This window comes from Symphalangus syndactylus, chromosome 1 (assembly GCF_028878055.3).
Source record: "Symphalangus syndactylus isolate Jambi chromosome 1, NHGRI_mSymSyn1-v2.1_pri, whole genome shotgun sequence".
NCBI classification, from domain to species: Eukaryota; Metazoa; Chordata; class Mammalia; order Primates; family Hylobatidae; genus Symphalangus; species Symphalangus syndactylus.
The window spans coordinates 115,019,384-115,036,726 of NC_072423.2; the positions used below are offsets into that span (position 1 = coordinate 115,019,384).

The 17,343-nt window shown below is 44.2% G+C and overlaps 2 protein-coding genes across 14 annotated transcripts in view; one reads left to right on the top strand and one right to left on the bottom strand.

Moving 5' to 3' along the window:
* LOC129483098 (leucine zipper transcription factor-like protein 1) overlaps positions 1 to 17,343 on the top strand; it is a 204,365-nt gene that overhangs the window by 87,752 nt on the left and 99,270 nt on the right. Inside the window, exon 20 of one of the 11 annotated variants that reach the window (XM_063610793.1) lies at positions 1 to 7,867. The exons of the other annotated variants lie outside the window; for them this stretch is intronic. Coding sequence (XP_063466863.1) covers positions 1 to 297 — 297 coding nt within the window. The 3' untranslated portion in view covers positions 298 to 7,867. Of the gene's footprint in view, positions 7,868 to 17,343 lie in introns of those variants that run through there. 11 annotated transcript variants of the gene reach the window in all.
* The window catches only part of CCR9 (C-C motif chemokine receptor 9), a 16,970-nt gene continuing 2,116 nt past the window's right edge, over positions 2,490 to 17,343 (bottom strand). Inside the window, exons 1-3 of one of the 3 annotated variants that reach the window (XM_055280118.2) lie at positions 11,327 to 12,444; positions 10,674 to 10,722; positions 2,490 to 4,837 (exon numbers count right to left, since the gene is read on the bottom strand). In XM_055280118.2, the coding sequence (XP_055136093.2) occupies positions 3,749 to 4,837; positions 10,674 to 10,694 (1,110 nt within the window). In that variant the 5' untranslated portion in view covers positions 10,695 to 10,722; positions 11,327 to 12,444 and the 3' untranslated portion in view covers positions 2,490 to 3,748. Of the gene's footprint in view, positions 4,838 to 10,673; positions 10,723 to 11,163; positions 12,445 to 17,343 lie in introns of those variants that run through there. The other 2 variants (XM_055280138.2, XM_055280127.2) reach the window with 2 other exon arrangements.

The following is a 17,343-nucleotide window of genomic DNA, read 5'->3' on the forward strand; positions in this document are numbered from 1 at the left end:
GCACCAGAGACAGGTGACCCTGGGAAGGCCTGGCTTGGGCAGGGCGGCTCTGCAGCGGAGACAGGCCCTGAAGAACTGGCAACCAGAGGGCCTGTGCCGACCACACTCCCTACAAGTTCTTTCTTGAGGCATCTCCGTATGACCATAGAGATTTTTTGCTTAGCTTGTGATGCCACAATTGAGTGTATACAAGTAAATATGTGGAGAGGACCTCATAAGGAATCACTTGTTGGAAAGACCCATATTTGCATGTCATTTTTAGGCTTTGATAATATAAAAGTCAAAGAAAGACATTAAATGGGTCATTAGCTGTCTGGGTTGTCTATTCCAATAATGTAGGAGTTATTAGAGAACTAGCTCATTGTCCTAGGAACACGTTGAATAGGGACCTCAACTGGAAGGGAGGAGCACATGAGATGGGGAGAGAGAGAGACTTTATTGCAGAAGCACTATGGTGTGTCTTGGCTGGGAGGGGAATTCTAAGGCTGTAGTACTTACTAACCACACACAGTGACTAAACAATCAGTGACTCTTCGGTGAATGAAGAGAAAGATTTTTTTGAGTATCTAAAACATGTAAAGTGCAGGTGCTGGAGCCCATGACTACTAGTCTTTTTTCAAAGTCACGGGGAGCCCCTGAACAGACCTCACATTGAGACAAGCTGACCAGTGTATAGGAGAAGAACCCTCCGGTGAAGTTGGAGTGGCCAACTTCAGTGAGGGACAGAGATCTGTGGGCACTGGATCTGGTGCTGGGGAGATCTGGCACTGGCTGGTGCTGGGGGATGATTTTGGCTGTGCTTTGTTTTGGACCCCACAAGAAGCCCCAGTTCTTGTGAGACCAACTTAGAACTGGAAAGCCAAGCAAACCCAAAGTTTGCAAGCACAAAAGAACCATCTAGAAGTGTGAGACAGCTTTGCATTGATGAAGCAGAAAGACTGTGGCAGTGTCCAAAGGTGTCAACTCATGAATGCTTCACGACAGCCTTGGCTTTGTATTCAAGTCAACACCATCACAGAAACAAAGATACCACGCATAATAGCTATACTGCAATGGCGATGGCCTTGGGGGAGGTCCACAAGACCAAAATGGAAGGAGCTCACTGTGGGCTGCTTCCTTCCTTGCTCAGGATTCTCTGTAACAACTACAATGGGCAAATGGAAGAAGTTATAGCCACTCAGCTCTCTCAGGAAGCAATCAGGGCAACTCACAAGGCCAAAGCCCTGAACACCAAAGCTGGGAAAAGCACTGGCATCCAGTCCTGGTCTAGTCAGTTCCTTCCTTGACCACCAGTCCCCCAGGCTGCCTATAGATAGCAGGACAATATCACTGCCCAAAGGATGTAATGTCCCAATGCTCAAGGTTGGCAATCTTTATTTTCTAGAAGTTTTCTAGCTGCCAAACTCTGACACATGAAGTACATATTTGAGAAATGATTAATTTTAAATGTTTATAAAGATATTAATTCATTATATTGTTCCTACTCCACACAAGGCATTTGTGTGTGATGAGGAGGCGAGGCATTTAAAACATGATCAGAACAGATCCACACAAAGCTAATTGTCTGGGCTCCCACCTGGGGAGGCTCCATAATTGTCCTAGTGAGGCTGCCCTGTGTGAGGCTCAGCACCACTGGGACTCCCATGACAGAGCATCAGAATCGCAGTTTCTAAAAATAAAAGCCAAACTCAGCTGTGTTCTTTGCACCTAACTGCACAATGTTATTTAGAAGTGGCTCATGCATCTTTTTTATTCTCTCAAGTTCCTATAAGGGTAAATATCTGGGTGTCCTCTTGGAAATGGTCAATGGATGGCTGTGTTCATAAGTGACCTTGGAGAAGTTATCCTCCCTTTAACTATGGATGCAGTGCCTGTGCTGAGCCCATGTTGATCTGCTGGTCCCAGGCCAATGCTTTCTTCCCACCCACTGCCCCCTCACGGGCAGCATGTTGATGGGATAGCAAGGCCTGTGCTTCACCCCTTCGCCCTCCCTGGCTGCTGCCCATGTCTGCTCACTTTATTCCTCATTCTCATGTGCTTTAGAAGTGGGCAGGGAGAAGAAGGGTGAAATGGCAGGGTCCAGTGCTTTTGTGTCCCCTTTGGGAAGGGATTGCATTGGAACGGAAACCACAGCGATCCCCAAGGCACTGGGGAAATTAGATGCTTCCTCTAAAGCAAGTGGCAAAGCCAGGGGTGGTTTACTGTGCTGTTCCAATAGTCCTGCTTGGAAATTCCATTTGACTAACACGGAAAAGCCTGAGGAGTAAGTTTGGACAGAGGAGAAATAAAAACTTGTCAGCCATGATGGTTTTAAGGTATTTGGAGATCTTATTTCCTTATCCCCATTGCTTACTCTTCACACTTTTTTTAAAGACTAGTCAATTGCAGTAGAGAGAAGCAGGGATAGTAGAACAAGGAGTTCAATCTGTAACTGACTGTGAACAATCCGATTGAGATAACTCACTGTCTTCAGACCAGCCTTCACACTCTTAATGTATCTATTTGATCTTTAATTGCACACACTTAAAATATTGAGACAGGGTAAAGAAAGTGACAAGTAATTCATATACACATTAAAAAGCACTTTTCCAATATGTGAAATATTTTCAAAGGTGATACATTTTGCCAAATCATGAAAAGAAAGACACAAAAGATGCAAAGGTGAATTCCATTACTTACTTTTTTCAGCCTAATCTCTAAGTTAAAAGCTTTTAAAATGTTGCCACCATAGAGTAAGAAAAGGAGAAGCATGGAAGTAAACAGCCTTCCAGCAAGGCCTGTGCTTCACCCCTTTGCCCTCCCTGGCTGCTGCCCATGTCTGTTCACTTTATTCCTCAGAATAAAGTGGGCCTCAGAAAGAAGAGGGCCAAGAGAACCAGCCCATTTTCTAGGGAGCAGACGGTGGACCCAAAGCAAGTGCCACTCAACAGAACAAGCCTACAACAGGGCCAAGGCTGGCTCTTGCGAACCCAGCCATTATAATCTCCCTGCTTATGCCATGGAAGGACACTGTCACCATACCAAGGAATAAGTGGAATCCTTGTCTAGGTCAAAACCTCCAGGAGGACACAGAAATGGATTGAAAGCCAACAGACTTTGGATGCCTTGTGGATGAGGCCAGTTGTCCAGGGGTTCACTGGCCAGACCTGCAGATCGTTTCAAAATCAGAACAAGAACCTTCACTGGCCCAGAACAGAATAAGGAGAACAGAAGGAAATTAGGTGTGAGATTGCCTGGAAAGGTTCTAGATCAGGAATCTATAAGACCTGGCATGGGTTATCAGGCTCAAGAGCAGGGTAGAAAATTTCCCAAAGATGGACATTTTCACCGCTTTTGTTGTCTGTAGCAGTAGCCAGTGCTTCTGTGTCCCCTTTTGGAAGAGGCAGCATGAGAACTGAAGCCACAGAAGCTCCCAGTGCATGGAGAAAATCCAAGGGCTCCTCCAGAGGCAGCGGCATTGATGCTCCGGCGAGTGGCAAAGCCAGGGTGCTCCACAGTGCTGGTCCTTATTCCTCCTTTGAGAATTGCAGGCATCACAGTCAAGAGCCAATCAACAGCCTCCTGGACTAGTCAGTTGATTTTGAAATATTTGCTTTGGCAAATTCTGACTACAAGTAATCATATTGTTCAGATTCATCCCTTTCTGAGTTTTCTTTTCTCTTTCACTCTCTCTGGTCCCATCAGTGGGGAAACTGTTTCTGTATTTCTCATTTCTTCCAAAAGAACCATGCACCTCAGAGAAGACCCCTCAGAGGGAGAGTGCTCCTGAGGTTGTCTCCAGCAACATAGATGACAGCTTCAAGCTTCCCTCTCTCCTTGTAAATGAAACCCACTGGGCCTGGCTGATGCAACCCAAGTTCTTCAGGGTTTTCACAAGATCCCGGCGGAATCTCTCACCCACAAAAACATAGAGAACAGGGTTCAGGCAACTGTGGAAGAAGGCAATGGTCTGGGTGACCTGGAAGCAGATGTCAATGTTAGTGGAAACGGCACAGTTGGAGATGAACATGGCATAGGCGTCAATGGTCTGCACTAACAAAATGCAGTTGTAGGGAAACTGAGACAAGACAAAGACGGTCAGGACAGTGATGGTCACTTTTAGGGCCTTGTGCTTGGACGACTTCTTGGCTTGTATCAGGGTATGAATGATGATGGTGTAGCAGCAAACCATGACCACGAAGGGAAGGAAGAACCCCAGAATGACCTTCAGGGTCAAGACAGCTGACTTCAGTTTGGTGCTCTCATCGCTAGGGTAAACCATGGTGCAGATAGCAATGCCGGATTCCTCCTTGATTTGGCTGTATAAGATTTCTGGGATGCAGAGCGCAGCTGCCAATACCCAGATGGTAAAGCAAACCATTTTGCTGTACAGAAGCCTTTTCTCCCTCCAAGTATGTGCTCTCATGGCCTGGGCAATGGCGATGTACCTGTCCACGCTGATGCACATGATCAGCAACACACAGCTGTAGAAGTTCATCTTGTACATGCTGTTGACCACTTTGCACATGAAGGTCTGGAACTTCCACTGGTCAGCAGCGGCAATGGCCCAGAAGGGAAGAGTGACAAGAAAGAGGAGGTCAGCAATTGCCAAATTCAAAAGGAACATGTCGGTCATGGTCTTCACTCTTGTGCAGTACCAGTAGACAAGGATGACCAGACTGTTGCCCAAGGCACCCACGATGAACACGAGCCAGTACAAGGGTGGGAGAAAATGGCTCGCAAACTGCCTGACATTGTTTTTCTCACAGTAGAAGTCAGTGAAGTTGAAGTTAACGTAGTCTTCCATGGAAGATGTGGATTCAGAGCCATAGTCATCAGCCATGTTAGGAATAGGGCTCTGCAAGGGGACACAAGATGGCATTAGGTCAAGGAAAATATTTTGAAGGTCCTGTCTGATGGCAGAGTCATGGACCTCTTGACCCGTCCAACCCCAAACACCTATGATAAGGCCAAAGACACGTAGGCATTCTGAGGACATCTGCTTGGGTTGTGACATATTTGTTTATTCAACATATGTTTATTAAGCACATACTGTATGTTGGCTACTGTGCTATGTGCCAAAGAAACCGTAATAAATAAGTCAGATGTGTGGCTTCACTCTCAGGAAACTTACCTACCCATAGAGCAACCAGACACGCAAATGAACATTTATAGTGTGCATGCCAAGTGCTCTGATGGGGTAAGAGTGCCTCCACACTACTGATGGGCAGTTTTATCAAACTGTGGGGATGACTGTGATCGTCCTTCTCCTAACTATTCAGTTTTTCACTGACCCTAAAAAGGTCAGCAAGGGCTCTTAAACTCATCTGGATCCCAGTCCCCTGAGTTTCCTGAAAGCTCCAGGAGCACCAGCATACACCCACATACACATACACACACAGACACTCTCAACCCCACGTACACACACAAGCACCATGACCTGCTCTATAGTTAGCAGGACCTGTGGTCTAAAAATTATTAGGAATTTCAACACATCCAGCATTCAATCAAACAAGCAGCACTTCTAAGCATAGGGCCCCTGTGTGACTGTGTGGGTTGCACAGCCATGAAGCTGGCCCCAGCAAGCACATACACTCACATGTACATGCATACACATAATACATGCACTTGCACATGCTCTCATGTACACAAACATGCCAACACTCATGCTCACATGCACATATGTACACACTCATGCATGCACATATATATACACACATATACGCGCATACACACATACACTTCTTACACTTTTTCTGGGTTCCTGAAGCAGAAGCCATCCTAAAACCCCTGCTACGGAAACAGGAAATGAGGGCTGGAAATGAGACCCTGAGATGTAAGCCCTTGAGTCAAACCTGGGGTGGGAGGGAATGAAGGACGTGGACTGCCGATGGAGGAGGAGGGGAGAATCCATGCCACGCCTGCTACATTCCTTCCAAAACTTCTGCCCACAGATCCTCAAGCACTCTTACTTCCCACCAGTTTCCTTCCGAGGGCTCCCATTAGGACTCTCAAATTCCACCAGGGACTACCAGCTCTCACTCCCTTTCCTTGAGGGACATTCCTTGCCAAATCTCATCTCTACTTTTATTTCTCCTGAGGCAAATGCAATAGTTCAATTCATCTGGATGCATTTGGACTAGAAGTCACCCCCAATCCACAATAAGTTTTTATTTTGTTTTGAACAGTTAATATTAACAAATATATAACTACAAAGATGATTTTGTGTACTTAAATGTTTATATTTAAATAACAAAATATTCTCTACCTCCTGTTAGCTGGGCTCTCCCTATCTGTATACATTGTAATATCTATCTATTTCTAGTAGATCTGACTAGCATTTCCCAAACCATGTTTTAGGTGGAACACTAATGGTTAAAATAGTTGAGAATCTCTGCATATTCCTTCTTTGAAATTCACAATAATCCTGAGCACATTGAAGGATCTGAAAAGTCCTACAAAACTTGTTTTATTTATTTGTTTGTTTGTTTGTTTTGAGATGGAGTTTCGCTCTTGCTGCCCAGGCTGGAGTGCAATGGCGCCATCTCGGCTCACTGCAACTTCTGCCTCCCAGGTTCAAGCGATTCTCCTGCCTCAGCCTCCTGAGTAGCTGGGATTACAGGCGTGTGCCACCATGCCTGGCTAATTTTTGTATTTTTAGTAGAGACAGGGTTTCACCATGTTGGTCAGGCTGGTCTCAAACTTCTGACCTCGTAATCTGCCCACCTCGGCCTCCCAAAGTGCTGGGATTACAGGCGTGAGCCACCGTGCCCGGCCCAGAACTTGTTAATTGCACACTAGCACAGTAAAGACTCTGAGAAATCCTTCAGAATCTGTTGAATTTTGTTTAACAATGTTTTCTAAACTTATTAGAACATAGAACCTGTTGTGTGTGTGTTTGTGGAGGGCTTCTTAGATATCAGGGCTCACTGAGTTGATTGATAAAGGACAGTAGATGTTAGTCCTATTTGGGCCCTGGCTGGCAGGAAGTAGCAGGAGGACCCAAGGTAACTTGGATGACAACTGGGAAAATCTGACATCTAGTCCTGACTCCACCTCCAATATATGAGCAAGAGAAAATCCTACTGCAAAGAGAGGGACCCAGGAGCAGGATCCTGGAGGCAGCTCTTCAGGCCAGGGCAGCTGGAAATCACGCACAAACACAAAGAACTAAAGAAAACTCGTCTCCTTATTTTACATGCGATTAGTCCCCAGGCTTGATTAATCCATTTCAGTTTACACTTAGAGATGTTTCTTCTGGCATTGGCCCTTGTCTGGAAACCCAGTCTCTCGAGAGGACAGACCTCCTAGGTGACACATATTTTAGAAACATGCCAGGAGAATCCTCCCAATGCTGGACACAGGAACCAGCTGCAATCATGGCCCCACTAAGACAGTCGTCCTATAGGAGGCGAGGTTTGAGTGGACTTTGAGTTAAAGAAGAACTTGAGGATAGAAGGAAGACTGTGAAGAGCATGGAGACCCCACAATGGACACCACAGCAGGTTTAAGAGGTTGGGAGGATGACCTTTTGGAGGAACCTCAGTAAAACAATGCAGATGAGCAAATACCGACTGTGAATCCACACGATGAATAAGTGCTAAACTTGCTTTTGAAGTTTTTGTTTGTTATTTGTGGGTTGATGGTTTTTGTTTTTTGGTTTTTTGGTTTTTTTGGTCAAATAGCTTTAATAGACTCTCACATGAGCCTGAGCCCAAGGCTGTGAAGCAAATCGCAAGCAGCCTCACAGATGAGGTCCCAGGGTTCTTGCTGCATGGAGTTGCTTCTCCGGTCCAGCAAGCCTGCTCTCCTCCTGCTGCAGCTCCAGGTAGCGAAGAGCAGCACGGATTTTAAAGACATGTTAAGAGGAAGACAGACAAGAAAGAAAGAAGAAGGCAAGGGAGGAAAGAGGGCATGCTTGGTAGAATGACAAGCACAAGAGACGGCTTTGGTTCCTGGGGAGAAAATGAGACGGGGCAGGTGGGAAGGCCAGCATCACTTAGCTGTGTTAGTCCTGGGCTAAGGTGCTGGAAGGAGATGGATTCCTGGGCCAGCGAGGGAAGGTGATCTGGAGCAGGGCCTGGAGGAGATTGCAGAAGGCGCAGGATAGGAGAAATTGTGCAGAAATCCCAGAACCTGGGTGACCCAGCTTTCTCCACTGCCCGGTGAGCAGGCACAGCCAACACTCCCAAGACTGAATCCCAGACAAGGACACTGTGTCCTCTGGAAGCCCAGGGGGCATAGTTTTTCTGCTGGGTGAGGATTAAGGACCTTGTGCTTTTGCATGAAGTTACTTAGTTAGTTAGGTTAGGGACTCCCCAGGCATATTTTTTAAGTGATTGAATTTTACACCCCAAATCTAGATTTATATAAAATTTGTCAGGACCACAAGAGGAATCCTGGAACAACACCCCCTGTGTCACGACTCACACTCATAGTTTTGCACATGCCTGATGGATCTTAGACATCAAATCCTCTGGAAATCCCCCCGTAAATGTAAACAAACCTCAGTGCACAGCCAGGGCAAGGGGCCCATCCTGCCTGTCTGTGTCCTAACAAGCCTCTGAGCCCACAGGCTGTTGCTCCCACATAGGCACGTCCTCTTCCCTCAGCAGACCTGGGCTCAGAAGCAGCAGCCCAGGCGTCCCAGTTGTGAACACCCAGGGCAGGAAGAAGGTCCCAGAGCTTTCCAGGGCCTCCTTCTCTGGCTCATGTGTTCTCTGGAAACCCTCAGCCAAACCCAGGCTCAAGATTCCCCTCTCTGGGGAATGGACAGAGAAAGGGCAGGGACTGTGCTTGCCAAGGCTTCCATTGTGCCTTAGCACCAAGAATGGGCACAAGGCAATGGGGGAGATGGAATAAGAGAGGGCACAAGAAGGAGGGAGGTGGGGAAAAAATGAATTTGTTATCAGCAGGGACGCTGGCAGACAACTTGGCCCCACACTTCAGAAAGTATTAAATCCCAACATCGAGACCTGGATTTCAGTGCTTTGACATTCACCCTGAGGGAGGAACCAGCAAAGCTATGATTGCCAACAGCACCCCTCAAGGGCTCTTCCTCCAAATTTCTATAAGACCTTGAACTCAAACCACCTTCCCCAGTCTCGGTCTCCTCATCTGTATAAAGGACTCTGCCTTTACTGTGACACCGAGGGAATGTAGGGCACCTGCATGGGTGACTGGCCCAGCACATCCTCAGAAAGGTGGCCACAGGGTGCCACGGCTACTTTCCATGGAATATGGGAGTCAGGGCCACAGGGGTCCCATCTTCTTCCCATTTAGATGGCGCCAGACTCCTCTGACAAGAGAAGGTCATTATTGAGGTGCAGTTTCCTTCTTATCTGGGGCTGCTTTGCAGAGTTTGGCTATTATCCAAGATCCCAAATGGTAAAAGCAAATGACTGGCAAGCTCAGAAGCAGCCCTGGCTCTGCTGCCTTCATCTACTTCTGTTTCCACAACCTCAGGGATTGAAAGGTGAATTTAATGCAGGAGAAACTGAAGAGTCTACTTTTGGTCAGAAGAATAGTTATTTCACCAGGACTAAATTAATTACTTTTTTGTTGTTATGGATACAGGTGCAATTAGGTAACTATACATATGTAATACTAATGAATCATTAGCATATCATAAATAATTTAGTTGATAAACTGTTTCAACCACCACTCTCCATAGATCATGGAAACCTACAATGTACTGTGAGGCAGTTTGTTAGCCCGCCTGCTAGGAAGTCTGGATTTCAATTATCTACATGTAAAACCCAGGCTTTCCCTCGGAGAAAAGTCAAATCAAAGCCCTTAGGTAATTTTGTAAGGCATTTATGAATGTTACAAAAGCATGGGAAATTAATTTGATTCTACACTTAGTTACATTTGGCTGTAAAAGAAAAAAAGATTCTCTGGATTATTATTTGACTCACTGATTTTTTTTTTTTTTTTAAGACAGAGTCTGGCTCTGTTGCCCAGGCTGGAGTGCAGTGGCGTGATCTTGGCTCACTGCAACCTTCACCTCCCAGGCTCAAGCGACTCTCGTGCCTCAGCCTCCCAAGTAGCTGGGATTACATGCGCATGCCACCACACCTAGCTATTTTTGTATTTTTAGTAGAGATGGGGTTTCGCCATGTTGGGCAGGCTGGTCTTGAAATCCCGGCCTCGGCCAGGTGATCCGCCCGCCTCTGCTCCCAAAGTGCTGGGATTACAGGCGTGAGCTACCACGCCCAGCCTGACTCACTAATTTTTGTTCAGCTCTTGGTTTCTTTCAGGGGAATGTATACCGTTACGTGTTTTCATAAGGTCTACATAATGTTATGCAAGAAATACAACTAATGTGCCCACTGTGGGTTTTTTAAAAGCAAATTACATGAATTCTCCCTTTGCCTCATTTGTCTGAGTTTTAGAACAGGCATATGGAACTAAGCACACCCTAGTTAAAGATGGTTAAAAATCCTTAGCTATTTATAACACCACATTTTCTTCTGTCTCCACAACATACCCCAAAGCATAGCTGCCTCTTTGCATTTGGAAAACCCTCTGTGCTGGACAACAACCTACCCAGCAATGGGAATTGCCAGGCAGAGATCTTACCCTAGGAAACCACACAGATAAATCCTTCCCCCACAGTGGATCCTTCCCACACCCCCTAAAAAGGGAAGACGAGCGTGTGTTTTGAGGAGCCAGAAGAGCTCGGCTGTACTCACTGTGAAGTCTGTGGGTGTCATGGTGGGTCAGTCAGATGCAAGCCCGTTCCTGGAAAAGGCACAAAAACCAAAAAGTGGACTGGCTTGTAAACGTATAGTAACAACCAAATGCCAAAAAGATGAAGATTAAATTTTAAATCTGTTTATTCTTCTGAAAAAAATATTCCAAGCAGGAATTAGAGTGTATATAGTATTCTAGATTTCAGAATCATCTTAGTCATCCACACAGAAATGAAAGAACCTCTCCTTTGAAGTTATCATTCACTTCTTTGACTCTGAGGGTCACCTGATTCTAGAATTTGTTTTCTTTCTACTTAAACAATAATTAGTACATCTCCCATCCACAAATAAGGAATGGCAGGCGGGCTGTTACATTTTTCCTGCCCATCCTTTCTACATTAGCTCCCTTTCCCTTGATTCAGCTTCTCTGTCAAGTCCTGTTTTGCTGACTGGTTCCCTTTCCCCCTGCTCTATCAGCTAAGGGACTCACCGAAGCTAACGGGACAGTGGTCGCTTTGAGAATGCCCTGGGCTCTGGACTCCCCAGGAAAAGGGCCTTTGAGTAACCAGGTGGCAAGAAGAACATGAGGGCTGGGTGGTGCCCGCTGGGGTCGGGGCCCCCTCCCTAAAAGACCCGGTGCCCCCAGAACCCACCTTTCTCCTCTTTACCCTGACTTCAGCAGGAAAAGGAAGTCCTAGGTTTGTGTACTAAAGAAAATGAGTTCTAGTTCCCTAATGCACAGGGCCTCGGAACTGACTGAAATAAATCTCGAGTTGTCATTTTCATGTGTTTTGAATTTCTTTAAAGCCCACCCCTACATAACCAAAGAAACAACAGCTTGACTGCCTTCGAGGACGGAGTCTGTGCCTGAGCTGGGGCATTTCCTTTTATACCCTTGGCAAGTACATTTCAAGGAAACCTGTCCAGCATCACACCCCAAGGTTCTCGAAAAAAATAGTCTCTTTCATAAATCCGGTCCCAACCTGTTGGCTTCCTTTCCATAATAACATCGTGACCCCACCCTGCTTTTCTGAAAGTACAGTCGTTTCCAATGCATAATGTGTGGTAAAACCACTTTGGAAAACTGGCAGTTTCTTAAGAAGTTATACATGCACTCACCATGTGATCCAGTCATCCCACTCCTAAGTATTCACCCGAGAAAATTGTAAGTATATGTCCCCATAAAGACCAGTATGTGAATGTTCATTACAGCTTTACTCTGTAGTAGCCAAAAACTGCTAACAGCCTAAATGTCCATCAAGTAGTAAATGGATAAGTTAACTGTGAAATATCCATCCAATGGAATGGGGAATGAATGACCGATCATATAGCAACATGGGCAAGTCTCCAAAAAATTATGCCAAGTAGCCAGACCAAAGGGAGTTCATACTGTATGATTTCACTTGTATAAAACTCTCGATAATGCAAACTAATCTATACTGATGGAAAGCAGAATCACTGACTTCCTGGCAATAGAGAGAGAGAAGGGTAGGTGGCTGGGCATGGTGGCTTACACCTATAATCCCAGCACTTTGGGAGGCCAAGGTGGGTAGATCACTTGAGGTTGGGAGTTCGAGACCAGTCTGGCCAACATGGTGAAACCCTGTTTCTATAAAAATACAAAAAATTAGCCAGGTGTGGTGGTGTGCGCCTATAGTCTCAGCTACTCGGGAGGCTGAGGCAGGAGGATCACTTGAATCTGGGAGGCAGAGGTTGCAGTGAGCCAAGATTGCACCACTGCACTCCAGCCTGGGTGACAGAGCAAGACTCTGTCTCAAAAAAAAAAAAAAAAAAAAAAGAAAGCGAGAGAGAGAAGGGGAGTGTGGGAGGGCAGGAGGGCAGGTGGGTACAAAGGAAACCTCAGTGGGGGATAAATATGTTCACTGTCTGGGTTGTGTGAGAGCTTCGCAGGGGTGTATGTACGTCAGAACTTGTATTCTGCATTTTAATATTTGCAGTTTATTATAATTGCACCTCAATAAAGCTGTTCAAGTGAGGCAGGGAAAAGCAAAGTACGATGAAAGCATTCTGGCACTTCACTTCTCAGTGTCATCTCCGGCTGTCAGCAGGCCCTAAGGAGGAAAGCAACCAGAACTTCCTCCTGGTAACCTCTCTGCCGGTAGCTTTTCAAAAGTGCACTGGAGTGCCTTGTGCTGTTATAGCCAACTTGAGAGATCACTACGGACCCACGTGGCTTTTTTTTGTTTTGGTTTGTTTTTGTGGGTTTTTTCCTTTTATTTTAGCTTCAGGGGTATATGTACAGGTTTGTTATACAGGTAAATTGCGCGTCTTGGGGGCTGGTGTCTAGATTATTTTGCCACCCAGGTTAATAAGCATAGCACCTGATTGGTAGGTAGTTTTTTGATCCTCACCCTCCTACCTCCCTCCATCCTCAAGGAGGTCCCAGTGTCTGTTGTTCCCTTTTTTGTGTCCATATGTACTCAACATTTAGCTCCCATTTATAAATGAGAACATGTGACATTTGTTTTTCTGTTCATGTGTTAGTTCACTTAGGATAATGGCCTCCAGTTCCATCCATGTTGCTTCAAAGGATATGATCTTGTTCTTTTTATGGCTGTGTAGTATTCCATGATGTATATGTACCACATTTTCCTTATCCAGTCTATCGTTGATGAACATTTATGTTGATTCCTTGTTTTTGGTATTGTGAATCGTGTTGGAATGAACATACATGTTCACATGTCTTTATACCCATATGTTTTTAAGATTAAATTAGACAGATAGATAGGTAATTTGTATATGTATATGTATGTGTGTTTCACATATATATTTCCTGGCTCTGTCTGCTGGGAGGACCTAAAAGCAATGATACACAGCATAATTAGCGCCTAGTGCTCTGATCTTGGAGTCTAAATATCTTTCTCCACTAAAACAGCCAGGGCTCCTTGGAGACACGTAACTATACACTGACGGTGTTGAATTTGAAGACCAGCTAAGTTGGTCTTCAAACCCAGTACCACCAACATGGAAGCAAACCAGTGTCACATTTGTCCTAAAGAGTTGAGGAGGGAAGACAAAGCATCTTTATTCCTGGAAAAAAGATCAGCCTAAATCAAAGAATGAGGAAGCATCAGAAAAAACCAAAATGAAGGACTTTCTGCAAAGTAACTGGCCAAATATCGAGGTCAAGTGACACAAAGAAAAACTGAGAAACCATCTCAGGTTGAAGGAGACTAAAGAGACAGGACAAGTAGATGCAATGCAAGAACCTGGATTTGGTCCTGGAGTGGGGAAAAAAAAAAATTCTGAAGGACATTACTGGGAAATTAAGGGCATTACAATAGGCGCTGTGAATTCGGTGATAGTGCTGCATCCGTGTTAAATTTCCTGATTTTGCTGACTGCATTGTGGTTTTACAGGAGAATGCCCCTGTTCTTGCGAATTATCCCCTGAAGTATTTAGGGGCAAAAGAGCACCGTGTCTTTGGCATATTCTCAAAGGATTCAAAAAATATGCAAAAAATGCAAAAAAAATTAATGAAAACATATGTATATATAGAGAAGAAGAAGAATAAAGCCAGTAGGACACAATGAAAACAATGGTTTGGGTGAAGGGTTTATAAGCATTCTTTACACAATTCTTCACTTTTCAGTAAGCTTGAAATTAGATGCAAGTAAGACTCACAATAAGTTTTTAGAACAAGAGAAAAAAATATTTTGGCAATTGACCCTAAGACACAAGAAAGCCTGGAACAGGACTGTGTCTGAAATAAAAATGAGTAGCCCCAGCCTCCAGCCGTGACCTTACCCAGCCACCTGGGCATGCACCGAAATTCACTGCAGCCCTCTGGGGGCCAGGGAAACACTGGCATTTATCTGAAAAATGACTTTTTTTGTTACAAAAGTAGCACACATGTTTGCAGGAAATTTGGCAAATACAGAAAAGCCAAGAGGAGAAAATCAAAATCACCCATAATCTTCCTGCCCTAAAACAACCACTTTTAACTTTCTGTTGTTTTCCCTCCCAGCTGTGTTTCTATGCATTCGTACACTTTGAACTTTTATTTTCTTTTTCCCACCTAACAGATTATAAGCACTTCTTTCATCATTAAACATTCTTCAGACAGGTGAAGGCATCAGCTACCTGGCATTCCGACAGGGGCTGTGCCCCAATTCATTTAAACATTCCCCTCTGTGGGGCAATTCACCTGCTTCTAACTTCTTTTTATAGTTATTTTGAAATATTTCCCAGGTGAATGAAAGATGCATTTTCTTCAGAAAGATTGTATTCTGCCCCTTTCCTCCTAAGCCAAAGAACCAAGAACGTTCCCCAGGCAGTATTTCTGAACTGTTCTGACATCTTCAGCTCTGTGGAATGATTGCTTCCTGCTTGGCATGACTTCAGGTGCCATCAAGAAGCCCAGTGAGCCTCTGTTTTGAAATAAGAAACTCACCCAGCAAGCAGAAAAGCAGCCACTTTGGAGCTGAGCATTACTCTTCTTTTTTTCCCCCAGATGAAAAATGCCCAGTTGAGTTTGGAAGACCTCACCTCAGCAAATTTTATTTTATTACAGCTTGGGGAATAGGGAGATTGATTTTTGAGATATCAGTTAGAAAACACTTTATATATATATATATATGTATATATATATATATATATATATACATATATATATATATATATATATATTTCTAATACCCAGGGCTTATGTCACCTCCTTTTTGCTTGCATGAAAGGATTGAATATTAATCATGTAATACCTGAGAAAAATTCCCAAAGAAAGAAACCACAAAAAGAAGAAAAGAATGGCTTTGGTTATAGTGAGTGATAGCAAGTTTCAGATTGGAAATAGCAATAGATGGTAATGATGTTGGTAAGAGTTTGGAAAAAAGGCCTCCACACTGCTGTGAGGAGTATAAATTTATGTGATCTTTTTGGAGAGTTAAGCCGTATCTGCCAAAATTTACAAAGCACAACATCTCTGACTCTGCAGCGCATCTGCTTGGAATTTGCCCTACTGGTATTCTCACAAAAGAACACAAGGGTCCAGGTATAGGGATATATGTTGGAGCAGAACAAAAATTGGAAAACAACTTAAATATTCAGCAATTGGTAATATTATGACACATCAATCCAATAAACCACATGTAGCCAATAAACAAGGATGGTCCTCATGCTGATAGAAAAGAGGTCCCCAAGACTATAAGATTAAAATGCAACATGTAGGAAGACTTATGTTGTGCGATCTTTAAAAAAAAAAATAGAAAAAGACATACACTGCACTGCTCACCAGCACCGAAACATTTTCTGGAAGAAGACTGAACCACGATGACCAGTGGAAAATGAACTTTCATGTTTTCATTTAGATTTTGCAAACTATTTAAATATCTTACCAAGTGTGTAAAATTGTATTTTAAGAGCTGTCATAAAAATAACTTGTGAGATTTAAAAAAAAAGAAGAAGCCCAATGCGCTAACGTTCAGCACACCTGTTTACAAAACTCATCTAGAGGAGGAACTTGTAGCCTGCTCCAGCTACCGCAGAAAGAGCAAGTCTAGTAATTACATTCACCGAGGCTACTTTATGCAACTAAGTTGTACACTAGCTTTCTATAAAGGTTTGTCTTTTTTTTTAAAAAAAAAAAAAGGTAATATATAAACACAAGCCAGGCAAGATGGCTGATGCCTGTAATTCCAACACTTTGGGAGGCTGAGGCGGGAGCATCACTTGAGGCCAGGAATTTGAGATCAGCCTGGGCAACAGAGCAAGACCTCATCTCTACAAAAAATTTAAAAATATGCCAGGCATGGTTGCCTACCCTGTAGTCCCAGCTACTCAGCTGGCTGAGGCAGGACAATCGCTTGAACCCAGGAGTTCAAGGCTGAAGTGAACTAACATCACACCGCGGCACTGCAGCCTGAGTGACAGAGCAAGACCCTGTCTCTAAAATAAATAAACAAATAAATAGTATATATAATGTAATATAGTATATAATAGAATGTAATATATTACAGCTTATAAAATATGCATCTGCTTCTGGCTCATACAAAATTTGGAGAGAGCCGAAGAGTAAAAATAGGACATACCCCTCCCTAGAGTCCACATCTAGAACCTCCACAGGCAGCCTTGCCATCTATTTCTCTTTCATTTTTGTCAGAATACTTCTCAAATATTTTATTCTCCCAGCTACTAAGTCTCAGTGCTTGCTTTCATTTTCGTCTTGCCAGTGAGAAAGCGGGAAAAATATAGGGGGGAATATCCCACATATGACCAAACATACTGAGAGTGAGGACCATCTCAGTGGTCTGTCGGGAGTGGATGGACAGTTGACCCAGCACTGCGGCAAACCTCTCCCTTGCTGCTCAGTGAGGCCTTGTTGCAGGTGCCATGGGCTGCCCATCGAACCCACTTATTCAATGTGCCTTGTGTACCTGATATATTTATTTGGCTTAAACAATGTATAAGACATGATCCATATCCTCAAGAAGCTTGCATTCAAATACAGGGAGTAAGTCATGGCTGCAAATAACAACAAATGGAAAATGCTATGAGTTGTGGTAGGAATTGGAAGGAGGAAGCCATGTCTCTAGCTCTGGGGAAAATCCAGGAGGGCTTCATTGAGGAGGTGACGTTTTGTGGGTCCTTGAAGGCCGAAGAGCATGGAGACATGCAACGAGGGGAGGGAACATATGCACTAAGGCATGAAAGT